The following is a 26,480-nucleotide window of genomic DNA, read 5'->3' on the forward strand; positions in this document are numbered from 1 at the left end:
TGGCACTAGTAACTAAACTCCAGATTAGAATAAGAAGAAAAAAATGGATGATGTTTATTAAGATGCAATTCAAAATACTATTTATATATGTCATTGTTCTATTGTTATTCTCCTGTCAGGCTCAATTCAGATCCGAATGTCAGTGCCCTGATCAAATGTAACCTCAAATTGGATTGCCTTCAATTTAACGTCAATTTCATGTACCCGCGTTCTTGAGTCGATCCTATCGTTTAAAATAGTAACACCCCAATTCCATTGTTGTAATTCCACTTGAATCTTGCATCGATTCGACATTAATTGGTTTGCATCTATCCTGAGTCAAAGTCCAGAGTCAAATCCACATTTCGAAATAGTAATGCTTGGCTATTAGCGCGCAATCTCATTTAGATCCCTGACTAATTCATCGATTCAACATTATCGGCTCCAAATACTGATTAGATTTCGGCTAAACTTGACAAGAAGCACCACGATCAAACGAATATGTAACAACAACAAAATAGAAGCGACACCAATTGAGTAAGCACCAACATTGATTAGCAATACACCAAATAGAGACCACATCGACTAGAATAACAGTATCAACGCACCATCAAGAGATAACATACAGTTTTACAACATTATATGAGTGTGTCAATGCACCAGAACACCACACCAACGAGGAGTAACCCTTCAAGTAAGACATAGTAGATAAGTTAGAGAATTATACCTTGAATCCACCACATTGCGCCTTTTCCATATACGGTATATTGCCTTTTTAGGAAATCGAGATAGAGCCAAGTAACCAAGAGAAAGATACACACGTATCACACTCATATCATCCTTGATGGTCTAGTGGCTAGGATTCGTCGCTCTCACCGACGCGGCCGGGGTTCAATTCCCCGTCAGGGAAATTTTTGCACACCCTCAGTAGGGTAGTGTATGTAGCTCTATTCTTCTTTACCGTTCAATAGGCTTTTTTTTTTATTGATAGGAAGAAAAAACGAAGCTAATATATAACTGCTAAAAGCCATGTAGCAGCTACAATACAATATCACAAAAGCAGCAAATGTCCAGTAGCTTTCTCGGAGATAATTTTTTTCCAAAATGTTGATGAAAGCTTGAAAAAAAGCATCCTTGAGTACAATGAACCAAATAATTTGATAGAGATTATAAGGACACAGCAAAGGTGTATAAAACAACAGACTGATAGTTGGAAAAATACTTTTATCAACTACTTTTTGAATGATAAAAGTAGCATTGGCTTCGTTGGAGTTATCATTCACGCAATATTCTATTTTAAATCTCGCATTAGTACTTATTTTGGGCACCACCATTTTTCGGTCTTACTGCCCATCTTGTTTTTTGTATAATATCTTCAGTTCAAAGTACCGTCCCTGTTTGCCCCAATAGATAGTTTCAGAGGTGTGGTGTTGCATTTGAAAGTTAACGTACAATTTTTGTGAAGCTCTACACAAAGGCATTAAACAATGTGTCACTGGGTGTTCATGTAAGCTCACCTTGTCTGCATTACTCCATTGTTTGATTTCATGCTTAGGCACTCTTTCCATGTTAATAGATGCAATCGATATATTTACCGTCTTGCGTATGATGATGGTGTTTTGATTCGAGGGTAGCAATGTTTGAAGTGGTAGCCAGCGCTCTGTAAAGCTTTGCAAACGTCTCCAAAGATACTTGCCCCAGGGCTAATGTATAAAGTTTCGACTTGCCTGTCTTTCATTTGTGAATCAGAGAGAAACTTTAGCACATTTCTAGTGACCAAAGTTGATTTGGCGATGAGTGCACCCAATTTATCAGACATGTTTGGTTTGTAGGTGCTCCACATATGCAATTTGCCTTGTGTATAATATCTGAAGGTGCTATGTAGAGGGTCACCGTAAAGAGTTGTCTGCCAAATAGAATTGGGGGTGTTGTATAGCTGCTTCCACGAGGTCTTCGCTGTGGCCAGTACTTAATTTTTGGCATTGGTTAGGTCTATTTGAGCGATTTTCCAATTGCCTGCGTACTGAAGTGTAGGCTTCACGAATGATTGACCTTGATGATTGTAAGCGATGGTTGAAGTAGCGGTCTCTACAGGAATTGGATTATTCAACATGCTAATCGTTATCATTAAAACTAAAAACGATTTGAAAAGTTGCATAAAAATACTTAATAAAGGTGATTATAAAAAGATTACAAATACAAACAGATATGCCCTATTTAAATATCTAGCATTCAAAGCCACTTCCATTTGAATTGTTATAGAACACAAAGAAACCATTTCCCACAACGACAATCTGGAGAAATGGAGCCAATTTCATTGTAATATTCAGTCGAGTTTAAGAGTTGTAAATCAACAATAAGCTGTATCAATAAAGTTTCTTATCAAGTATCGTATAGATTTGGAAAGAAATAAAATATCAAAGTAAAATGACGAAACTTTATTGCACAAAAGTAATAACTGTGTACACTTTTTGATTCCAGGTACTTTTACAAACATGGACTAACGATATTTTGGCTAATCGGTGTAGAGGTTTAGCAAGCATAAGGTTTGACGGATGTGAAAAAGGCGAGAGGTGTTGCTTCTCTAAAGACCATTGGGAGATTGAGCAGAGGGAGAGGAGCCTTCATTTAATTTTCCAGAAATTTGTTGAATCAAGAAATCCAAGGTGTTCTTAATCTCAGGATCGTTTTGAATGGCTTCCACGCGGGCATTGAAGGTAGCCTCATCACCACTACTAGGAACACTTCTTCGTGAGTCACTGATATCTGGACCATCAACGTATTGAGTAGCACCTTCTTGACTAGAAGCTGGTGGAGGAGCAGCAGAAACAGCGGCGAAGAGGACGGCCAAACTAGCAAGAGATAAGAATTTGATTTGCATTTTGCTGTTGGGTATGAGTTGATGATGGACAATAAAATACAAGAAAGACCGAGTGTATTTATACCTTTCATCCGCTAGAATTGGCTGCTCACAGTTGATCAACATACATTAGCACATACAGAATCTATAGTGCAACAACAGATTTGCACTCATATATTACCGTTATCATGCACATTTATCATATCTATTTCCTCTTGTTTACGTGAATGCTGATCACTACCCCCTTTATGCATTAAAGATCGTCATGTCCTTAAAGCAAAGCACTCTTGACAAATGATCAGAAAAGTATTGTATCTTTTGAAAGCGTTCAAAAAAGCAGAGTTAAAATACTTTTGGCGTGATGGATAAAGGGTAGAAAGAAAATAAGATGTGGTAAACAAGTCAGATATTGCCCTGGATTTTAGACCAGGTCCTCTGGCGTAATTATGCACTGTCGAGTGATCACTAATTCTTGGTTCATGCTGAAAATCAAGCATGTACATTATCTTCTTATCAGTGTCTAGTATCCCTGCTAGATATTGCAGCAGTAGTGAATGCATAAAGCGGCGTTATCGTAACAGTTTTTGTTTCTAAAGGTATCTTTTGTTCATTGCTAACAGTAGTGGCAATCAAGATGTTGAAAGCCGGACACCGAGCAATGGCCGCAACATCTGTTGGGCTCTGAGAAGATCTGATATACTGTATATGCAAATCATCATGAGTAAGGCATGCAGCAGGTGGCAATTGCCGGCTATAATTATATATTTGTATCAAATCATGACGATAGAAGCACAATTGTATTATATGTGCTCCAATTTTTGGATAAAATGAGAGCGTTTGTAAATATCAGCTTTGATTTCACTTTGAATTAGACCCAGACCAGTTTATGAGATCCAAAACCAGGTATGTCTTTATAGCAAACAATTGGAGTCTTCCTTAACTATGCAGACATACTCATACCTCCGCCAAATAAAATGTATCGTTAATGATTCAAGACACATTGCCTCTATTTATCATCAGGTTTCTGGCTTGCATTCATGATATCTAATATATATACTGCAAAACATTCAAAAAAAAGTAGACAAACAAATCATATTATTTCAAAATTTTAAAGAATTGTGTGCCGTACAAGGCGAATAAAAACCACCGGCAAGGATGCAAAGCCATGGTATTCAAGCAGCAAATTCGGGTTTTCATTTCCATTATTAATAAGCTTACCAACAACATAGCGCATCAAAATTTGCATGAATCAGCTTTACCAAAATCAATATGCCTCCTATTTGAATTATAAATTGCTCAAGCTACATAACTGCCTTTCCAATAAATTGCAGCTACCAAAGATGTGATTTATGCCGTGTAAATAAACTCTATAAAGCAACACATAACCAAATTTGACAGCTTTCAAGCCTTCATAGCTTGACATGTAGATTTTTCTGAGCCACCGGAATGACGCCAAACAATTGTACTTGAGTAGTAGTAACTTCCTGACACCTTTGCTCAACTTTTTGGGACTAAAAAAAAAACATGGCCAAAACTCGACCAAAAAGCATGAGGTACCCCTCATGGTTTTCATCAAAAATCAAACGTTCGCGTTTTTCACCTTGAAAATAAAGACTTTTACTACGGTATATATCAAATAAAAATGTTTCTCTCGATCCAAAGCAACCTCTGAAACCACTTTTCTGAGGTTTTCATATGCAAAATATGGCTATTTTCGCTAAAAACCTTATTTCAAATTTTACCAAATTGCTCAATAATTTCAGTCAAAACACTTATTACAGTTAGCACCATTGGAAGCGCCTTGAAAAGTACTCCAACAATGTATTAGAAAGCGTAGGGTGGTTATCACGATTTATATAGTCGAATGTCATAAAATAGATTTTTTTTTGTTAAATTTTGTTTATTGATTGAGCCGCGTACACTAGGAGTAATGGGTCGAAGTGAAGAGGCGGGTGCAATTGAAAAGAAAATAATAAAAAGAAGGTAAAATACTAACTAAACTAACCTAAACAGAACTTTCGAAATTATCCAAACTACAAGAGGGAGTGGATTTGATCCTCATCCACTGTCTGGCGAACAGTGGAGCGGATATTCACCAAAATCGCCTCAGGGACAAGATTGATGTTGTATAAAATAGATTAAAAAAGTCGAAAAAAGACGAAATCCGTCCAATCTTAAAAATAAACTGAGTTTGAATTAGTTTTGGCGGCGGCATTGCTGCTGGCTGACCTAAATGCCTTTCTGTTGATGACAATGATGATTGCGATGCTGATTAAATGGGGATCATGAAATTGAAAGGACAATTGCTTAGCCCGAATATTTTTCTGGGGAGTTTTGCCTGATAAAGGTGTCTTTTGCAATCACAATATCTCAAAAAAGTCGCTGTAGATCTTACACAAGTCCTGTATTTACTTATGACCAGCTTTATGTCGCCATCTTATTAAGAGCATCAGCAGCAGTGAATGATATGACAATTGTGATGTACGAATGCTGCATAAAATTTGAGTGTTCTTTCATATTGTCCCAATAATAGGCTTTGTTTGATATCAGTGTAAGCAAAAAGGATGCTGAGGGAGATACCTCCTCTCCTCCTCCTGGCTCTGATGCAGTTTTTTTTTTTTACTAATAATTGGTTGTTTAAAATCTACTTGATATACCAAATATTATAATATCTGATTTAAAATGTCTTTGGCGAGAGCCCGCAGGGGGGACGCCGGCATCGAGCGTAGCGAGATAGTTTGGCTAGTAATGGTATGTACTAAACAATAGAGCATTGCATCAAGCGCTAGCCTACACAGGGAGCTATTCTTATTAAGAATGTGCAGGCTTCAATCCGAATGGCACAGCACACATCTGAAGTTCAAATTATCTGGTTCGTCCCAGACAAGAAAAAAAATCCAACATCAAAAGGAATAGGCAACAATGCTAGTGAGATTTCTTTCTTTTTCATCTCGCGAATAATGGATACTCTTACCTTGCGCGGTACTCTCGAAGGTAATAGGCGATACGATATTAGAAACGAATGGATGAGGGGATATAGAGACGGATAGATGGATGGATGGATGAATATGTTGGTCGAAACGGATGTACTAAAATTCACATTGTTTTTTATTAGGTCATGGCAACTGGGGTAAGAGATCACACACACTCACACACATACACACACAAAAGCACAAATACACATATAAACACATTCGCACGCACACACGCACGCACAGCATAGAGTATTTAGAGCAACACATTGACACATTCAATTGATTATTATAGTCACTGCCATTGCTACCACCTCTGAAGCTCCTGATATGGTTTTGTCTGCCTCTCGTGATAAGACCATCATCGTCTGGAACCTTATCAGGTAATGTCTTTGTTCTTGATCTTGCTGTCGATAGTGTGGATTTTGGATTGCTGGAATGCTAATTGGCTTAATTATAGAGATGAGTTGAACTATGGTGTCCCTCGTAAGTCTCTTGTTGGTCACTCCCACTTTGTTGAGGATCTTGCCATCTCTTCTGACGGTCAATTCGCTTTGTCCGCCTCTTGGGATCAAACTCTTCGTCTTTGGGACCTCAACAGCGGTACCACCACCCGTCGTTTCGTCGGCCACACCAACGATGTTCTCTCTGTCTCTTTCTCTGCCGATAACCGTCAAATCGTTTCCGGCTCTCGTGACAAGTCCATCAAGTTGTGGAACACTCTCGGTGAGTGCAAGTATAACATCACTGAAGATGGTCACTCTGAATGGGTTTCTTGTGTTCGTTTCTCTCCTAACCCTGCTAACCCTCTCATCGTTTCCGGTGGTTGGGACAAGCTCGTCAAGGTCTGGGATTTGACCAAGATGAAGTTGAGAACCAACTTCATTGGCCACAACGGTTATGTCAACACTGTTACCATCTCTCCCGATGGTTCTCTCTGTGCCTCTGCTGGTAAGGATGGTGTTGTCATGCTCTGGGATTTGAACGATGCCAAGCATCTCTACTCTCTCGAAGCTGGATCTCTCGTCCACGCTCTTACCTTCTCTCCCAACCGTTACTGGCTCTGTGCTGCTACCGCCAACGGTATCAAGATCTGGGATCTCGAGTCCAAGTCCGTTGTTGATGACCTCCGTCCTGAATTCCCTCAATTGGGTAAGAGAAAGAACCCTGACCCTGACTGTTTGTCTGTCTGCTGGTCTGCCGATGGTGCCACCCTCTTCTCTGGTTACTCTGACAACATTATTCGTGTCTGGCAAGTCACCCGTACTCTTTAAATTTATGAAAATGTTTCTTGTTTAAAATAAAATCAAAATGAAAAGAGTATTCTTGTAATCAGCTAGTCAAATTAAGTATGAAATCAGATGGATCAAGCTTTGTGTATTGGGCGGGAGTAGGCAAGGTTAGAAAGAAAATCTCGGATCAAGGTACATATTGTAGAGAAAGAGAAGTAGTATTTGCAAGAGCAATGACAGCTATCAAATCTCACGAAATATGCAACCAACTTTGGTTTCCAGGGCAACCAGGATCAGAGATATGTGTGGCACATATCTACCAATAGTAGCGATCATAACCTCTGTCAAATGTTTATCACCTCAAAATGCATGATTAGGCCGAAAACCAATGTTTATTGAATACGTCAAGGTTTTAATTATTCTTTAGAGTTTCTAATAATGCCTGTTCACATTGTTGCACACGCTCTTGTGTTGTGATCTGAGATGTCATAAGGTAGACAATATTACCGAGAGGTCTAGCAAACAAATTGACGCCAGTTTCTGTGGTTCCATCAAAGCCATTCTTGAATTGCCCTGAACGCAAGTATTGGATGATGGACTTGGATACAGAAGAGCCGTAGCCCTTGGTTTGATCATCCTTCAATTCAACAGCCAGCACTGATCCCAATGTCATGACGCTTTCCACATTGTCCAATTTGGATAACTGATCTACAGTCTTGGGTGTCCACATGGACCAAATATTGCCCTTCCATGCATCACGGAATGGAGCCCAGGCACCGGATTTTTCGACAGCCATTTTGTCCAGGCTTTCAATGGAGGTCTTGGCTACAGCGCAGCCCATTGGATGAGCAGTGTAGGAGTGGCCATGTAGCAAACAATCGGGCTTGTTCTCAGACAAGAATACATCATAGATGGATTCCTTTGTTACGGTTAAAGCTAAAGGCAGCAACCCACCTGTCAGAGTCTTTGCATAAGCAGTAATATCTGGCGTCTAATTTAAATTAAAAACGGTTGGGGCGAGTGAGTGATAAGATAAGCATACGCGATTAACAATGTCTATTACCACTCCCAGGAATTCGGAAGCCGATCTCTTGCCCAATCTATACCATCCAGCAAAGACTTCATCGAAAACCACAGGCAATCCTTGCCATCCCTTAGCTGAGCTTTCATCCACGCCATACAGCAGTTGGGATCCTTCATTTCTGACGATATCAATTAAGGTGCGTTGGAAAAGAGGATCTACAAAGATCATGCCACCAGCACCCATCAAAATAGGCTCCATCAGAAGAGATCCAATACGGCGCTTTTGATCCTTGAGCGACTTGAGTTCAGAGCGGATGTAATTGGCATAAGATGCAGCCAAAGTCTCATCGCGTTTTTGGCCTTGTTCCTGAACCGAGTAAATGTCATCGACAGAATTGTAGTAGACCTTGTCCTTCTTGTGATATTGAGCAATCTCGGCAGGGAGACGGACATAAGCACGACCGTGGGAAATATGGACAGAGGGAGGCTTGAGCCAATGGCCTTTGGGTTCGTACCATTGTACTTGCTCGTTGTATACGTTGGGCGAACAAGCATCCATTGTACCGATAGTGTCGCCATGGTAACTGCCATCAATGCCCAGAATTTCAACGGGAGCCTTGATGCTAAAGTCATAGCGCTTAGCAGTGGCACTCATGGCCATCTTCAATGCGACCTCCATGGCTGTGGATCCATTATCCGAAAAGAAAACACGAGAGGCCCATTCATCCTTCTCCAATACCTTTTCAGCCAAAGCGAGAGCCGGTTCATTCGTTGATTCAGGGAAGATAACGTGGCCATATCTACCAGCAGCATAAGCAGCAGCCTTGGTCAGTTCAGGGTTAGCATGGCCAAGACCTTGTGTCCACCAACTAGCGCAAGAGTCGAACATTTCTTTGGGGTTTCCTGCCTTGTCGTACGTAGTAAAGTAGTCATCATGGGCAGAATCAATGACAGTGACCTCTTTGACAAGTTCGTGTTGAGTGAATGGCCACCAGAAGGTGTCTCGCGACTTTTGTGCCATTGTTTCCAATCTGTCAAAGCGCTCCATATGTTTCAGATCGAGATGCTTAATGACAGGTACGAGATAATCATCTACTTGTGCGTAATATTTTGACATGGATTGCTGCTCCAAGACAGGGTCCTCTAATGGGGCAGGTGGGGGTGGAATTGTAGCGACCATAATGTCCTTGACTCGATCCCCAATCAAAACATGGTTTCTGTAGTTGGGTTGATCAAAGAGCAAAATTGTGGGGATATCATAGCCCCTCATGTTGAGCGATTCATAGGAAGTCAGTGTAGTAGAGATGCCACCAAGATTACTATCACCGACTAGCAAAGTGGGTAATCTTAAGGTTCGATAGAAATCTACTTGGGGTGTTCCTAATTGCAATGTGTAAGCTGGCAGACTCCTCCCCAAAACATCAAACTAGCGTACCTGACATGACAGGACTATGGATGCCTCCAGCAGTTTCCAGGAAAAAGTAGCTACCATTCTGCTTTTGTTGTCGCACATAGTCTAACATTTGCTGCTTGACTTTATCCAGCACTTCCATATCATGCGGAGGCTAAATGTCGAGAAATTAAGCATTTCGTTGGTTTGATAACATATGATATCCCATTGACATCTCCTTACTTTGTCTGTAGCAATATGAGGGCTCACTGGATCAGGATAGGTGTACAATGTGTCAGAATTGAGAATGGATGAATTGTGGTATGTCTTGACATGTCTAATTGATTTGGTGCTAAGCATCTGTCAAGCATGTTGGCCTTAGCATCTGAGTACATACCTTTCGTCGCTGTCAACTGGGTAACCTGTCTGTACAGGCTTGAGATAAAACACATCACGGTTGCTCTCCTTTGCTACTATAGCAGCAGCTCTGCAAAGACCCGTGGCGAATATGGTCTTGCCCACATTGGTGTTGGCAGCAAATATCTGGTAGGCTTGAAATGCTCGCGTAGGCAAGAATGGAGTAGGCATCGCAACTTTTTTTTTTTAATAAAAAGAAAGAAAGAAACTTTTGCCGTAACTCTTTTGTGAACAATTTAGCGCTGACTCAGTTTAAAATACCCGGAATCTCTCATGGCATCAAGGTTTGGTGTGAAAGGGGCTACACCATCAGCATCCGTGGACAAGATGTCCATTGATGGGAGTCAGGGCAATAGGCTCGATCCTTTCTAGTTGAAGATCCGATATCCCCAACTGTTTTTTCTTTTTGCAATGTGAAAGGACAAGGTTGATCAATCTCATTGGCATGTCTCTGGAAAGCTGCAAAAAAAAAAAAAAAAAACGCGATTTTCATTTAAATAGCTTTCATTTCATCTGCTCCTCCTCTTTTTCCTTTTACACCCTCTCTTTCTTTTTCAATTTCCCCAACTCTCTCTTCGCACACATGTCTGCCTTCCGTTTAATAGCTAGACCTCTTCAAAATAGCCGCCGTCATTTGAGCACTAGCTTGCCTTCTCGTCTTGCTGCTGTTACCCAAAAGACAACTCCCGAAGCATTGTCTGCTGCTGCTCTTCATGCCAGTGGTCCCATGAGAAACGATTGGACTCGCGATGAAATTCAATCCATCTACGACTCTCCATTGATGGATTTGCTCTACCACGGTGTAAGTTTTGTGAAAGCACATGCCAGAGATCAAAAGGAATCGAGCAATTTTTATTCATCCAACTTTAGGCCAAGGTACACCGTGAGAATTTTAATCCTAGAGAAGTCCAGCAATGTACTTTGTTATCCATCAAGACCGGTGGCTGTACCGAGGATTGCAAATACTGCCCCCAATCATCTCGTTACAAGACTTCTGTCAAGGCCCAAAAGATCCTTGATTCAGAAGAAATCCTCTTTGCTGCCCAAAGAGCCAAAGATGCCGGTAGTACAAGGTAATGTTACAGTCATCTGTGGAAATCAGGGAAATTAAATTTTTTGGGCGGTAGATTTTGTATGGGTGCTGCTTGGAGAGATTTGGCTGGTCGCAAGTCCAACTTTAACAAGATTTTAGACCATGTCAAGGTCATTCGGTAAGATGGAACAAAAGAGCATGAACCCCAACCAGCACGTGTAGTAACAATGCTGTAGCTCTATGGGCATGGAGGTATGCTGTACCCTGGGAATGTTGGATGAAGAACAAGCCAAGGCCCTGAAAAATGCTGGTTTGACAGCTTACAATCACAATTTGGATACTTCTCGTGAATTTTATCCCAAGGTAAGAAGATGATCGGTCTTGATACGAAATACAGCCTACTTATGGCGCGCATGTATAGATCATTACTACTCGTACCTACGATGAACGTCTCAAGACAATTGACAATGCTCAAAATGCTGGCATCTCTGTCTGCTCTGGAGGTATCATTGGTTTGGGTGAGAAGGGCGAAGACAGAGTCGGATTATTACATACTTTATCCACATTAAAGCAACATCCCGAAAGTGTGCCTGTTAATGCTTTGTTGGCTGTTGAAGGCACTCCCTTGGAGAAGCAAGAGCCTGTCTCTGTTTTTGAAATGATCCGTATGATTGCTACTGCTCGTATCATCATGCCTAAATCCATGGTTCGTCTTTCCGCTGGTCGTGTCCGTTTCTCTGTTCCTGAACAAGCCATGTGCTTCATGGCTGGTGCCAACTCCATCTTTACCGGCGACAAATTGTTGACTACCCCCAACAATGAATTTTCTGATGACAAGAAGATGTTTGAGTTGCTTGGTCTTGTCCCCAAGCCACCAAACTTTGCTCAAGGCTCTGACAAGAAGCAAGTGCCTGTCTATCATCAATCACAAATGCCCAAATGTTTCAAGCCTAGAAAGGAGGAGGCCGCATCTGAGTCTGCATAAGCGTATACGCCTTGTTTTCCCAATAAAAATCTTGTTATTTATCTAAAAGTGTAGTACAGCTTTGTCCTGTTATCTCTTAGCTCCTCTTGTAATTGATAATAGATAACATACATCCAATAAAGAGCAGCAAGACAACCTTTATCATTGTATGCCCTTGATGGAAAGTAACACAAAATGAGAGAATCATCATATCTTTGAGATCTATTGATTTAATCGTTTTTGATACAATTGTCCAACAAACGAATGACAGCCGTTAGTATAATGACATAGCCTTCATAGTTGGCTTCTCTATGCATTTTAATTCTTCCGCTGCCTTTGAAGATATAAAGACCTGTAACAGATGCAAATTGTAGTAGCCAGACTGAGCGATTGTACTTTTTTCAATTCGCTATCCCCTTCTCATGAGCCCTCCCAACAGCATAGGTTACCTTTTTTTTTTCTTTAAGGAAGATTATTGTTTTATTAATAAAATTGTTTAAAGTCCTATTAACGTAGCATAGGCTACCTTCACAATCAGGATGGAAAGCAGCCGCCAAAATTGCTGCAATCTCAGCTCAGCTTTCTGCTTCAATTCGTTAATTTTGGTCGATTTGCAACTCTGTCGACTTATTTTGCGCTATTGGACTATAAAATTGTGCTGATCATCCCATACTTCCTTAAGCTTCCTTGGAGTGCTTTTCAAGGCGCATCTACCAACGCAAATCAAACAAGGTGTTATGAATAGGATTTCTGAGCAATGTTTGAGAATACGAAATGTCGTTTTTGGCAAAAATGTAGAGGTTTTGCATATAAAGGACTCAAGCACAAGCCTTCCATGGTTGCTTTGGACCGAGAGAAACGTTTTGATTTAATATATACCATAGTAAAAGTCTTCATTTTTGGGGTCAAAAACGCGATTGTTTGATTTTTGTTGAAAACCATGAGGTGCCCCTCATGCTTTTTGGTCGATTTTTGGCCATGTCTTTTTGGGTCCCCAAAAAGTTGAGCAAAGGCGTCAGAAAGTAACTGTCAGATGAGAGCAAGTGTTTGGTGCTATTCTGACAATCTAAAATGGCATCTAGCACGAAAATTCGAGCCCCAAATGCATCCAGATTTTGCTGTGATTTGCGTACAAGCGAGTAGTAAGAGGCAATGCAAGCATATTATCTGTCCAAATTTGAGCTTTCCCTACTGATACAGACGTGAGTCATTATATGAAATCTTGGCAACTATTAGTGGAATTATGTAAAGAGATAAGTGGTTTATTATACATTGAAGAAAACTATATATTTATGTGTAAAGGTTATTTGCTGCTACAATAGCTGTCTATTCATCTTCTTCGTCCAGTTCCTTTAAATAAGCCAGCAGTCTACGCTTGTGAATGATCCCCAAGTATCTTCCATTCGAATGAGTGACACAAACATATCTTGCGCCTAGTTTAGTGAACATGTCCATCAATAACGTCATGGAAGCATTCTGATTAATGGTGAGCGGTGCCTGACAATGGACATGTGAGGTTAGCAGCTATTACGCGACTAGTGAGAATGATGTCTTACATGATCTATGTATTGTGAAAAGTCATTCAATGATTGTCTAGTTGAGATCATTGATTCCGGTTGGTTATGGTGATCCGCCATCATATTCTCTACTTGTAGCAAGTCTCGCACTGGTGTCTTTAGGTCTTGGTTGATCATGTTTGCGGAAGAATGATGAACAGACACACCACCAGTTGCCGTGTCGTTCATGAGTCTATCAAAATAGCAAGGTACCTGACCGAGTTCACCTTCAGACATGCTGGATCCCAAGGTCTTTTCTAGTTGCTCTAATCCATGGCTGACTTCGCTCGTGGCAATATAACCTTCCAAAATATCGCCATCACTCAAAATGGGAAATCCGCCATCTTCCGCATAGCCCATATCGCCAATGATTTTGAGCTTTTGTTTCAGTTTGTTGATGGTGATGGGCGTATTCACATCAATGGTGGAGAGATATTCGGTAATGTTCATAATGGTCATTGTGTGCACGTACTCTCTTCTCGCCTCCAGGTACGGGTATTCTTTGAGCTCAATGAGCAGATCGTAGATGCCTTCGACAAACATGGCATCAGCTATCCATTTGGCCACCTAAGATGACTATCAGTATCTGATGTGCGTTTGGCATCGTTTGTAGATTCTTACCATCACAGCAATCATGATAGGCTAAATAATGAAAACACCCAAACAAACAAATTAAAGTTGATGTAGGGGGGGAAAGAAGCGTGTCAGCCTTTGTAATGCAATACGTACTCAATCTTGCGACTTACTAGTGCATATGTTAGAGAATACGTCAACTCAAACATGATAACCACGAGAGAAACTACAGTATATGATAAGCACTCGATTGCATCTGAACAGATGTGTTTTGCACCTACTGGTTGTTCTTGTCACGCCCGCCAATCCAGCAGCAGCTCCCACAATTGCGTAGACTCCAGGAATGACACACTCTCCACGTGTTGCGAGATCCTGGGCACATGCTGTGAACGGCCATGCATTTGGATACGTTAGAGTCAAGTATTGCATAATCAAACCTATCACTCTCCCTGTGATAGCTCCAATGATCAAACTCGGTAAAAATATGCCTCCAGGAACAGTGCAGCCAAATGTGACCACAGTGAGGCTCATCTTGATTACCATGGTAGTCATCAACAGGTAGAGTAGATTGGGTATCTCTGCCACAGTGCGTCTATTGATATAAGAGATGAGTATACATGCCTACGAGCGATCACCAATGGAGCATTTTCTTACGCGCAGAGACCGCCATTGTCGTTGGTAGCTGTGCATTCAGAGAACAGGTTGTAAGCAAACTCACTGAGACCCATACGCGAGAACGGATTCCAGTAGCTCACCAAGGCAGTCAGCAGCATGATGCCCAATACCTCTGTTACTGGGTATTTCTTGAGGCTGCTGCTCTTTCTAAAGTGCTGAAACTTGATGTTGAAGTAGGTCAGAAATGCACCAAAAAACCCCTAGCAAAACAGAGCGTTAGTATGTCATGTATTGAGCCAGGCATAGAAAGAACCACTTACAGCGAATGCACCGCACAAGATCAACGGTACCATCTCAAATAAGTGATATTCCTTGTCATATGAAACTTGGAATAGCACGATTTTTCCAGTACCAAAGGGATCTGTAATCTATGATTAAGGTTCAGTTTTCTGGGAATTTTTGTTTGTATCATGTTTCGGGTCTAACCTTGAGGACAATAGCAGCTACCATGGCACAGCAGTAGCTTCTAATCATGGTCTTCATTGGAAAATAGTAGCTAACCTCCTCCAAGCTAAACAAAACACCACCTATTGGCGCACCAAATGCAACTGCAACGCCTGCAGCAGCAGCAGCACTGAGGATTTCTCGTCGCTTGCTTTCATTCTTGTTGAATTTGGGAAAGAGTCGACATGCAATGTTGCCTGCCGAGCAAGCCAAGTGCACAAATGGGCCTTCTTTACCGCAATTCAAACCGGCAGATGTAGAGAATATCTGGCGGCCATGTTAGCATACGGTATATACAAATAAATTAGGGTTATTACCATTCCAACGCTCTTGACGATCAGTGTCTTGATACCCAGAAATCCTTTAATAACAAAGCCTCCCAAAATGACCTTGACTTCAGGAATACCAGAGCCAGCACAGTAGTAGGCGTTTTTGGTTTCATATAGGGATTCATCAGCAGTTACATCCTTGTGTAAAGGAGCAGCATGCAGACGGTCATCATTATCATTGACCTCATCATAGGGTATAGACGCCATAGAAGGTGATTTGGAGAATGGCTGCATTTTGGTAGGTCTACGCACTTTGACCTTTTCAGCCGTGTACTTGACCATTAAGGCAGCAATTAATGAAAACAACAACTAAATGAAATTGGAATTAATTTAGCTCCTGAATCGATTGTTTCTACCAATACCTACACCAAATGCAGTGTACATGGCCATTGCAGTGTAATAGCTTGCAGTCTTGCCCTCCACTCCGAATACTTGGGGCCACGTTTTCCAAGCATGACATGTTCCTTCTGCAATAGTGCGTTAATTTTATCACTGCGAAACTCTGAAATAGAGCGTGTGTACCTTTTTGTTCCCAACAGCAAAAGTTACTATTCAATCTCCAATTGGTGGTACAGTAGCCTAGTTTTAGGTCAGACATCCATTCTTGAACAACATCAATAAACCATGCAATAGCAGCAACAGCAGCCCCGATAAGTATCACCAAGATCCATGCCTGTGATGCATCATTTGCCTTCATTAGCTCGCCCCGCAATCCTGGAGTATCTCGAAATTTCCGTCTTCGCACGCCCTCTTTGATTCTGTCATGGATCCAATCTACATGCCAAGAGCCTGTTAGCAACCGGCAATGCTATTGTATAGCACATGCTGTCAAATCAGACAATTACCTATACTCGAGTACGATTCACTCCACACACGAACACCTGTATTTTCCTTGACCAAGTCCTGCCGATCTTCATCGTAAAAGCCTGTTCGTTTGTTGAACCACTTGAATCTGTGTTTGTCTTGAGAAGGAGTAGTAGTAGCATTGTGAGCGGCAGGAAACGCAATTGGTTCCTGTTCTCTAAATGGAGATGGCAATGGTATGGACAGGTTTTGGCCTTCGGTATAATGCCTGTTGTTGCGCATTTGAGAGGATCTCCTTCTATCCAACAGAGAAGATCTCTCAGTGGGCCCCTGTTGATTGCTATTCATGCGATGTGATGTGAAAGGGGGAAACAAAGAAAAAAGAGTAAAAGAGATGGAAATTTCAGTAAAAAAAAAGAAATAGGTCATGTATTTATATTGCTCATTCAAATAGATTTCTTGTCTTATCACGGGTTCACCAATATGATGAAATTTATATATATTAAGCTTTTTTCTCTAATTGCATTGCTGTGCTTTTAAAACGCAGCGTTTCTCATCCTCTCACTGTAATTTGACATTTTGTATTTATTTCGTGTGCTACAAATTTTCTGCTCTAAATTAGAATTATTTCAAGTTGAACTGTGCGAGCTTAAACAAATCGTCATCTTGGGCGTAAAAGCTCATTCAAATTGTTCCATGTCATGAATGTATATCTTGTTGGTATCTGTTGCAAACTTGTACCCCTTGATTTTGGGGATGTTATTGAATAATTCCCGAGCATCATGATTCATGCGTGTGCCGTACCTTGGACCAATCATAGCTGACTGCATAAGCAAAGGCAATCCCGTCTCGACTGAATGCTGCACAGGAAATGTGTCCATCCACCCTGCTATATGCCTTTGATTTTTGCCGTTTATCTTTTTCCAAATATTGATAGTTCCGTCTGATCCTGCTGTTAATAAGGTACCTTGCTCACTGGGATGGAAATCAAGATCATTTACTGCAAATATATTATTCTCGTCTCGATGACATTTGAAGGTGAAGCTCTTTCTACATGATTAATACAAACAAATAAACAATCAATATAAACAACAATACTAAAAGCCCTTGTAACGCTTGATCTATTTGCTTTGTGTACTCTATCGCTACTCTTCCCTCAATCAACGACATTGCGAAGCCGTCTCCTTTTAGAAAACATCTTATCTTCAGCATTTGGTGCTCCAATGGCGATGCCATGGTCTTCATGATGGTGTCTGGAGCCATGGTATCGATATGATGCACACTATTATCTGCTGTACCCACAACAATCCATGAGCGACATACATCCATCGTGTAGATTCGTTTTGAAAGACTGAGTATGCCAGCTGAACCAGTCGCTCTTATATCCCAATATTTGATAGTTTTGCCCCGACTGTCTGTCACCATCAAATTGTAACCCGCAAACACTATTGGTTTGATAGATACCTCATGATGAGCAAATTCCACCTGCTTGCCTGTTTCAATATGGTACAGCCTCCCTTTATGATCGGCATCACCAGACACAATTTGAGAACTGTCCAAGCTCCATTTTAGACACAATCCCGGCGCTTCATGCGGATATGCATACTTGATGTACGGTTCTCTGTCGTCAAAGTTCATTGTCGTAGATTTGAGCCTGGATATGAAGCAATGCCTGTTAAGTCCAAGCTGAACTTAGTGCATGATAAGGACACGACGTGTACTAGGTTGCTTGATGATCCAGGATGACAAGCCAAGAGATCTGGTTCTGTTAAAAACTATAGCGTCGAGACTCAGTCACCAGAGGGACACTTTACCTATATTTGATGGATTCAAAACTTCGGTATTAGCTCTTGTTGCACACGGACAACAAGTTATAAGCTAAACATGCTGCTGCTTGGCTGAAAATGGATTTAGCCCTAATCTTGAGAAGCTGACTATTGATGCTGTTCGTATGGTAGAGCCATTCAAGCTGTTCATTACGCTGTCGTCTCTCCGTCTTTTGAAGAGTTTGAAGATCAATACAAGCGATGATGAGTATCTGTCTCGCGTGCTCATTAATAAAAGAACCTGGGTTTATATTAAGATATACTAGCGTATATGCTTTGGACGGCTCTTTGCCTTCGCTTCGCTTCGGTAAGAACCAATCTGCGCAGCAGTTGCTCGCGCTACCGATTGCCCTTGCGTATCTTGTCAACATATTGCTACTTTCATTTTGACCCTCCACTTACACATGAAAACTTTTCATACTATCTGTGGATCTAATTCTTATATGATGCTCTACATCCATATACACGTAGCTGCTTCATATACGGGCAAGTATCTTACAGATCTTATCCCTTTTTAGTCAAGAGTGTGCCAATACAGCAAAATTTGAGTTCATTTGAGCTGCGTTTTCTCGCGTTCAAAGCCGTTCTAGATTGTCAGAATAGCCCCAAATAGTTGCTCCCATCTAAGAATTACTTTCTGATACCTTTGCTCAACTTTTTGGGGACCAAAAAAACATGGCCAAAAATCGGTCAAAAAGCATGAGGTACCCCTCATGATTTTCATCGAAAACCAAACGATCGCGTTTTTCATCTTGAAAATGAAGACTTTTACTATGGTATATCTTGAATCAAAATGTTTCTATCGATACAAAGCAACCTCTGAAATCATCTTTGTGGAACTTTGATATGTAAAATTTCGACATTTTTGCCAGAAACCTCTTTTCATATTTTCATAAATTATTCGATAAGTTTATCCAAAACATCTATATTACTTAGTACCATTGGATGCGCCTTGAAAAGTACTCCAGGAAAGCTTAAGGAAGCATGGGGTGATTATCATACTTCACTTAGTCGAATCTGAAAAAATAGCTCGATCGAGTCCAAAATTACTAAGATTTGTCCAATCTAGAACAGACTATGATTCTGGGGTTGAATTAATTTTAGCTGGTGAGGCTTGGTTGATCATATATGAGCTAGGCCTAACAAATACCTGGCAACTTAGTTTCCATATTAGCGCTGTGAAAGTGCCTAGGGACTATAAATCTATTATGTTATGATACTGAGAACAGTGGTAATATTACGTATCTCGACTACACTCCAAACCTTGTTCCAGTTCTACATACTGTTATTGAAGATAGGGATTGTGGAACAAAAGACAATTTTCTGATCTAAATCGACTGTGCTAAATTAAAGGATGGGCTCATCGTTGAATTTGATAGCGCTGTGCAGGGCGGAACCACAGGGCATGTAGTTTAGAGAAAAACCATAGAGAACGGTGCGACTCACTGGAGCCCACGAACAAGAATCTTCAGAGATAAAGAAGTAGCCCGAGACGCGCTACAACCACTGAAATCATTACCATCATGAAATGTTGAACCCTTTTCTGAAATGCTAGAACATGTACATGGCCGCAGCTGCTATGCATTTAAGGTTGAGGCAACCATTGTGTTTTTATAAAGTAAATTTGAACAAATGACTCTATAATCTTGCTGCATATTATGTTAGTTACTCTCATTGCCGTTGAGACCATCTTGCATTCACATTTAGTAGGGGTTTATTTGAGATTCGAAAACTGCAACGATTGAACTTTATAGGCACATTTTACTACCAAAAAAGCAAACTGAGGTATTTAGGCTGAGCGATTGTACTTTTTTCAATTCGCTATCCCCTTCTCATGAGCCCTCCCAACAGCATAGGCTACCTTCACAATCAGGATGGAAAGCAGCCGCCAAAATTGCTGCAATCTCAGCTCAGCTTTCTGCTTCAATTCGTTAATTTTGGTCGATTTGCAACTCTGTCGACTTATTTTGCGCTATTGGACTATAAAATTGTGCTGATCATCCCATACTTCCTTAAGCTTCCTTGGAGTGCTTTTCAAGGCGCATCTACCAACGCAAATCAAACAAGGTGTTATGAATAGGATTTCTGAGCAATGTTTGAGAATACGAAATGTCGTTTTTGGCAAAAATGTAGAGGTTTTGCATATAAAGGACTCAAGCACAAGCCTTCCATGGTTGCTTTGGACCGAGAGAAACGTTTTGATTTAATATATACCATAGTAAAAGTCTTCATTTTTGGGGTCAAAAACGCGATTGTTTGATTTTTGTTGAAAACCATGAGGTGCCCCTCATGCTTTTTGGTCGATTTTTGGCCATGTCTTTTTGGGTCCCCAAAAAGTTGAGCAAAGGCGTCAGAAAGTAACTGTCAGATGAGAGCAAGTGTTTGGTGCTATTCTGACAATCTAAAATGGCATCTAGCACGAAAATTCGAGCCCCAAATGCATCCAGATTTTGCTGTGATTTGCGTACAAGCGAGTAGTAAGAGGCAACGCATGTAAACTGCATACCCACATATAAACTGTTTTGCAATGGTATAGGTATGAACCATTGTAGAATGAGTCGTACATAAAGGGCCCTTCCATGTGGGTAAAAACCAGAAATAAAAATTTGAGGATGCATGCTATAGGACCCCATTGTATAGTACATTTAATGAATAACATTGTAAATGCCATCTCATCGACATGCCACTATAATTTATCAACTGAATGATCGCTAATATGCATTGTGAGTTGTTTTGGTTGCCTAAAGAATTGTTTCTCTCTCTCTCTCTTTCTACTACTAACAAACAGTTTAGCAGCTGCAGACATCAGTGCCTCGAAAAACATGAGAATCCTCCTTCATGTAAACAGATGCTAACAAGACAGAGAAATATTTAAAGACAAAGAGTGCGATGGATTCGACGTTTCCAACAGGTTAGAACCAAATATGACCAGAAGAGGATATACTCAAAGCAGAGATACAGCTCTCATTATTTAGACCATTTGAAGCATCAGCCTGTAGCAGTGGACACTTACGGCAATTATCATAAATCTGCCTTCAAACAAAAAGAAGGCAATAGAATGGCTGGCAGAGTTGCTTCTCATCTGTTCATAGAGGTGACCAACGGCGTGATTCGACATCAAAATGCGGCAGACTTGCAAAGCTCAAAAGTGGAATGTCTAAATGGCAGTGCAGTAGCGAAGGAAGAGCCAAAAAGAAGCCTGAAGCAATCGCACAGCACTACGGCAAAATATATACAATCACTTTCATCAACAATCAGCAACCGTACTCCTTGTTGAGTGAAGAGTGGGCCCTCTTAGTTACGAAGATTTCCAAGGATAAATCAAGCAATCGGCCGGCATAACGCACACTCCGGCTTTATATCCGACAGGGCAAACAGTGCCATCCCCAAGCAGATCGAGAGAAAATTTACTGGAATGAACACTTGAGACCGAATGAAGAATTTTAAAGCATCAATATCTCAAGTTGGCATAACACTTATGAAGCTTATCATTGACAACTAATCCGGTTAAAAAGGGGCCACTTGATTAGATAGATGATTCAAGGATAGACACTAGTTCCCTGCAACATTTATACCAAACTAGCAATAAATAATTTATCACACGTCTTCCTTGTAAATGCTATAAAAAGAGACGCACAGTGAACTTTCACTTGCATCTTGGCACAGATAAACATGGATCATTTACTATCCTCATTATGGCGATCACTTAATATCAGGGAGTGGAAGGCTAAGAAGAGATGATTTAAAACACAATGAACACTGTATGAAAGGAGAGTTGTTGAAGGAGACTCTTTCACTTATGGCTGGTTTCCAAGGCTGACTCAATTAATTTACATTCATTATACTATATCGCATAGTAAAAGAAAAAGTTAAAATGTACATGTGCATGTAACGTAATACCGCCATGCTTTAATTGATTTGGTGTTTATCCAGCAGCTTTATGTGTCAATGAAACCAACCGTACACATGTTTATAAATATATAGATAATATCGAAATATAGTTAAACATGCCAATGAATTGTATTTATTAGGTTTGTGCAAACAGCAGCGTGTATTAAGGATTGTATGTATTATGTATATATATATGTATGTACACTATTGGATCTGTGGAAAGCTTACAATACCAGCGGCAAGCTGTTTCTTCGAGTATTCTCTTTGGTAATGATATCAAGTTCTTCAAGTTCGTCAACTCCCTCCACTGGTGATGGCGGTGATGCTAATGCTTTCTTTTGATGATTTGTTGTCATATTTGTAAAATATAGAGGGCCTTGCAAGTTGGTTGTATCAATTGAGAGTTTGGGTCTCTTGTTCTTTGATTTTTTGACGAATGCTGGTTGCTCTGCTGGTGGAGATGGAGGAGAAGCGACAGAACCGACAAAATTGATGGCTAATGCTAGTATGAATTTCTGCTTGTCATGCTGTGTTTGGATCTCGGGCGATGATAACCCACTGCGATCATAATCTGACTGTGAGTAGGTGTAGATAATACTTTGTGGTTGAGTAGAAAAACGGACATGTGAGCCCAACGATCTCTTTCGTTTGCGGCAAGCAGCGTTGCTAGTTATTAAGCATGAAGTAGTAATAGACATTGTAGACAAAAGTAAATGTAAGATAGAGAAAAGAGAAAGAGTAAGAGACAGAGCTCTATTTTATATCAAATTACACCATGACATAAGTTACTCCTCACTATGCCTTTCAAGTATAAATATAACTACTTACATTTTCAGATGCTCCTGTTTGTTTATTTTAACTCTTTGGTTGTGAGTTAAAAATAGGTGCACATAACACAGGATCAGCAGCAAAAGACCACATTTTTGGCGGTTCAAAACATTCTATCTAAAGAATGGCATATATAACATTTGCCTAAATTTATAAATCACACTGTGAACTCCTCCTTTTTTAATTAGTATTAATTTTATTGTTTATAAATACATCGATTGGAATGGCATTTATATATAAACATGTCATTGCGCCCTAGAACATATCACTTAAATGGCATAAATCAATGACGTTACAGAGTCTGGCTTGGATGTGAAGGACGATGATTTCATACACCTTTGCACTACTCAATATGACGGCATCCTACACCAAAGCTCCCTCTTGTCCATCAATCTCGGTAACTGTTGTATTTAAAATGAATTTTAGATGTATAAATACATGAAATCAAGGGGTAAAGCAAACATTTATTAGGAGGTGACTAGGTAAAATTGGTATACATAAACTATTTATACAAACGAAGAGTAGGATTCAACCATTTTGGAGTACCATTCTTTCAAACCCATAATGGTCAAGCGATTGATAGTGCCATTGACGGCAGTATCAAATGGGATATCGTTATACAAGATTCTCTCAGAGTAATCAACCACATTTGCTTCAGCAGGTTTGCCATTGTTCTCTTTGCCATTTTCAATGATTTTTTCCAGATACTGGCTCACGGTGTTTTCACGGCTTTCTCTCGAGATGGACTTATCCCAGGCGACATCTTCCTGGAGCATGACAGAGAGAGCATCAATGCGTTGGTATAAAAAGTCTTGGTTATCTCTTTGCTTTTGAATGACATTGCGAAGAATAGACTCGAATTTTGATTTGAATTCAGGCACCTTAAGAATCTGGTGCAAGAGTGGTCTTTTTTCACTGTAGCCCAAGAATTTGGTGTAGTCTCCCTTCAATGTTTGAGAAACATAGTGACGAGAAGCAGAGCCTTGAGTCAAATCGAGATCGTAGATAATGTACACAAATCGACCTTGATGAGCTGGGTCTTCGTAAATGTAGTAGTTATCTCCACTGCTGATGTAACCATCGGTATCTCCCAAAAATACTTCTAGTGCAAGACTTCTGAGTACACTGTCTGTGTCCAAATGTTGATTCCAGATAGCTACAGCATTTGGCTCCGTAGAAGGAGCGTTTTTGAGGAATTTAGTCAAAGCAATCAACTTTTTCATGTCTGCTTTTCCCTGTGTGGGCTTTGCTTTGATGCTGTATGCCGTGTCACCAAATCTTTTGACCTTGACTGCAAGATAAGGCTTTTCACTTTCACCAAGGTATTCCAGGTTAGAGCGAATGGCACCATTGTAGAGAATGCCTTGATTGAAGCCCTCCTTGACACCATTATTGAATTCATTTGCAACCCAAGGATTAGAGAAATCTTCCTCGAGACCAAAGAGACCATAAGGCTTGTTATTGATGAACAGCCTGATCTATATTTAGTATATTGCGCAGAAAATAGAAAATGCAATTCATGTTACCTGGCATAGGAATATCGGGTAGTAGGAAGTCCAAATGATTCTGCTACATCAAAGGCTAATTTCTCCCGAATATACGATGGGTCCGTCGTGAGAGAGCGAAACTTGATCTTTCTGTAGCCAAAGAGCATGTCCTTCTTATTAAACTTGATTTTGTAGGATGCCTTGGGAAGATTTCTAGTACCACGGCCAGACAGCTGAATCTTTGCCCCTTTAAGGGTTTTGGCCTCGTCCAAACTGTCGTTCAACAAGATATTAGTCATATGCCATTTGGCTCCTCTGAGTTCACTAGACGTACCCAACATAGGTAACATCTACTGCTGCATCAATGCCTTTAGAGGAATTGGCTTGAATAGCAGAAATGTCACCAGAAAGGAAAAATGTTGGAATTCTGTCGCTGTAATGTAGGTTGGATGCCACTCTATGCATGGCATTGACGGGCTCGTATAGCTGAGGCAATTCAGGGACATTATATGTGTTGCGAGATCTGTTGTAGAACTCAAACATGGAGTCTGTTTCAATAGCACCTCTTGTGAATGCTTCTCTTTCCTCTAGTGATTGTGAGTCCTTGTTGAAACGAACATAACTGTATCCAGTCTTTGCAATGGGTGCATTGCCTGTGTAGATGTATGGCATGTCATCCGATGCGATCAATGGAAATGGCACTTTGTAGTTGTCAATGAGTACACCCATAGCGTGTGGACTATCATGGTCAATGGCTGTTGTCACTACTTTGTAGGTTATGTTTTGTGCAATTGCATTTGAGATGCCTAGCAGTAACACTAGCAATTGTGGTTTTTGAAGCATATATAGATTGATAAAGAAAGTAGAAATAAGAAGGAGGCAGAGTGAGAGCAAGACATCAAGCCCTCTATTTATACCTGATGATTGCTGTTGATGTTGATTTCATGCTCCCTCAGAGCAATATAGCATCACTGCTCCTGTTGGGTGGGACAAATGGGTTTGTATGAACCATAACACGTGTAGCTTTTTTCTGTCATTACACAGTTGCACTAATGCTATGCTCAGCGTACTATGGTCTATTAGTGAGCTTTGCTTTTTGCCTCTGATTAATATATCGTCATTCCAAATCGCATTGAGGGATCCATTCCAGGGAGCTCTGTCTGGTTTTTGAAATTTGCAATAAATTAAATCATATCAGGGCAAATAAGACATGGCACTGTATTCATTATATTCTGTTAATGTTGGGTTTTTTCTGTTTTTAGGTTGTACAAAACAAGGGCTGATAACTACAAACAAATTTCGTGTGGCTGGCAATACGCTTTTATAGGATGCAAGCTGGTGATCACGCTTGCATAGCCATCCCTGATTTTAGCTTCTTGGAATCAGACGGCAATATCATGTAGTGTTGTATTATCCTCAATGATTTGGGATATGAGAAATCATATGCAAATGATCGCAGTCGCAATTTGATTATGGAATGACACATCTTGATGGTTTTACCAAGTAATTCCTTCATTCTCTACTGCATTTGGAATCAATAAACGATGTTGGACTCTCTTTATAGCAAGCTACACTTTTGTGAATTCTCGGTTTGACAATAAATGTATAAATGGGACATTCCTCAGCTAAATACAGTTTTATTTTGGCTATAAATAAGCTTTTTTTTTCTTCTCAATTGGTAGCTTATAAGTAGTTGCATCTTTTAGTAGCCGTTTTTCCTCCTTTTCTTGATATATATATAATCGCTGCCAGGTGGTGCCCTTAAATTTGCCTTGAAAAAAACTTGGATTTCAAAGGATTGCCGCATAATACATGTTCTCTACCAGTAACCTGACCACGCACGCGATACTGCCTACAACATTATCTCAAACAAATCCATGCATCGAGCGCCTCAAATGGTTCAGTTGAGCTGTGCAGTCTGTGATGACTGCCATCAAACCTGCTTCATTTGCAGGTTAAAAATAGTTGCTGGGCCTAGTGGCACATTTCTCTTTCAAGGCGATTGAAACTGAACAACAAAAAGTTTTGTACAAATTATCAACACACATTCAACCGCGGCTACTATCTTGGTTGATGACACATTGCAACAATAGCTGGTTCTGTCGGGACCTTAACCCACATTAGATTTGCTTCATTATGGCCTCTCTTCTCTTGTGATCTGCTCCATGGTTTATCAAGTTTGCTTTTTTTTTTTTTT

At 40.4% G+C, this 26,480-nt stretch overlaps 7 protein-coding genes and 1 non-coding gene across 8 annotated transcripts; 3 read left to right on the forward strand and 5 right to left on the reverse strand.

The window, feature by feature from the left end:
* Nucleotides 1–817: 817 nt before the first annotated feature.
* ATC70_009042 lies at nt 818–889 on the forward strand. Its single transcript has one exon. It is a non-coding gene; the product is annotated as a tRNA-Glu (tRNA).
* Nucleotides 890–2,563: 1,674 nt separating this feature from the next.
* Nucleotides 2,564–2,860, reverse strand: ATC70_009043 (uncharacterized protein; the record flags this gene model as incomplete). The annotated part of the gene is made up of 1 exon (XM_064828283.1): nt 2,564–2,860. The coding sequence occupies one exon, from the start codon at nt 2,858–2,860 to the stop codon at nt 2,564–2,566; it is 297 nt and encodes a 98-aa protein (XP_064685485.1).
* A 2,939-nt stretch (nt 2,861–5,799) lies between these two features.
* Nucleotides 5,800–7,085, forward strand: ATC70_009044 (uncharacterized protein; the record flags this gene model as incomplete). The annotated part of the gene is made up of 4 exons (XM_064828284.1): nt 5,800–5,833; nt 5,955–5,969; nt 6,107–6,194; nt 6,272–7,085. The coding sequence occupies 4 exons, from the start codon at nt 5,800–5,802 to the stop codon at nt 7,083–7,085; spliced, it is 951 nt and encodes a 316-aa protein (XP_064685486.1).
* Nucleotides 7,086–7,455: 370 nt separating this feature from the next.
* Nucleotides 7,456–10,044, reverse strand: ENV7_3 (Serine/threonine-protein kinase env7; the record flags this gene model as incomplete). Its single annotated transcript, XM_064828285.1, has 5 exons — nt 7,456–8,034; nt 8,107–9,446; nt 9,502–9,631; nt 9,700–9,793; nt 9,854–10,044. The coding sequence occupies 5 exons, from the start codon at nt 10,042–10,044 to the stop codon at nt 7,456–7,458; spliced, it is 2,334 nt and encodes a 777-aa protein (XP_064685487.1).
* Nucleotides 10,045–10,456: 412 nt separating this feature from the next.
* kap95_2 (karyopherin Kap95) lies at nt 10,457–11,891 on the forward strand (the record flags this gene model as incomplete). The annotated part of the gene is made up of 5 exons (XM_064828286.1): nt 10,457–10,675; nt 10,744–10,946; nt 11,001–11,084; nt 11,143–11,269; nt 11,328–11,891. 5 exons carry the CDS (start codon nt 10,457–10,459, stop codon nt 11,889–11,891), a joined length of 1,197 nt encoding a protein of 398 aa, XP_064685488.1.
* Nucleotides 11,892–13,196: 1,305 nt separating this feature from the next.
* On the reverse strand, nt 13,197–16,599 carry ATC70_009047 (uncharacterized protein; the record flags this gene model as incomplete). Its single annotated transcript, XM_064828287.1, has 11 exons — nt 13,197–13,367; nt 13,427–13,993; nt 14,173–14,225; nt 14,281–14,591; nt 14,654–14,874; nt 14,935–15,042; nt 15,101–15,385; nt 15,436–15,756; nt 15,814–15,914; nt 15,970–16,221; nt 16,293–16,599. 11 exons carry the CDS (start codon nt 16,597–16,599, stop codon nt 13,197–13,199), a joined length of 2,697 nt encoding a protein of 898 aa, XP_064685489.1.
* A 5,593-nt stretch (nt 16,600–22,192) lies between these two features.
* Nucleotides 22,193–22,666, reverse strand: PYC1_2 (pyruvate carboxylase; the record flags this gene model as incomplete). The annotated part of the gene is made up of 1 exon (XM_064828288.1): nt 22,193–22,666. One exon carries the CDS (start codon nt 22,664–22,666, stop codon nt 22,193–22,195), a length of 474 nt encoding a protein of 157 aa, XP_064685490.1.
* A 636-nt stretch (nt 22,667–23,302) lies between these two features.
* GCN3 (translation initiation factor eIF-2B subunit alpha) lies at nt 23,303–25,126 on the reverse strand (the record flags this gene model as incomplete). Its single annotated transcript, XM_064828289.1, has 3 exons — nt 23,303–24,269; nt 24,323–24,556; nt 24,618–25,126. 3 exons carry the CDS (start codon nt 25,124–25,126, stop codon nt 23,303–23,305), a joined length of 1,710 nt encoding a protein of 569 aa, XP_064685491.1.
* Nucleotides 25,127–26,480: the final 1,354 nt, after the last annotated feature.

The sequence above is a fragment of the Mucor velutinosus genome (genome assembly GCF_035048745.1).
Source record: "Mucor velutinosus strain NIH1002 chromosome Unknown tig00001563, whole genome shotgun sequence".
Classification (NCBI taxonomy): domain Eukaryota; kingdom Fungi; phylum Mucoromycota; class Mucoromycetes; order Mucorales; family Mucoraceae; genus Mucor; species Mucor velutinosus.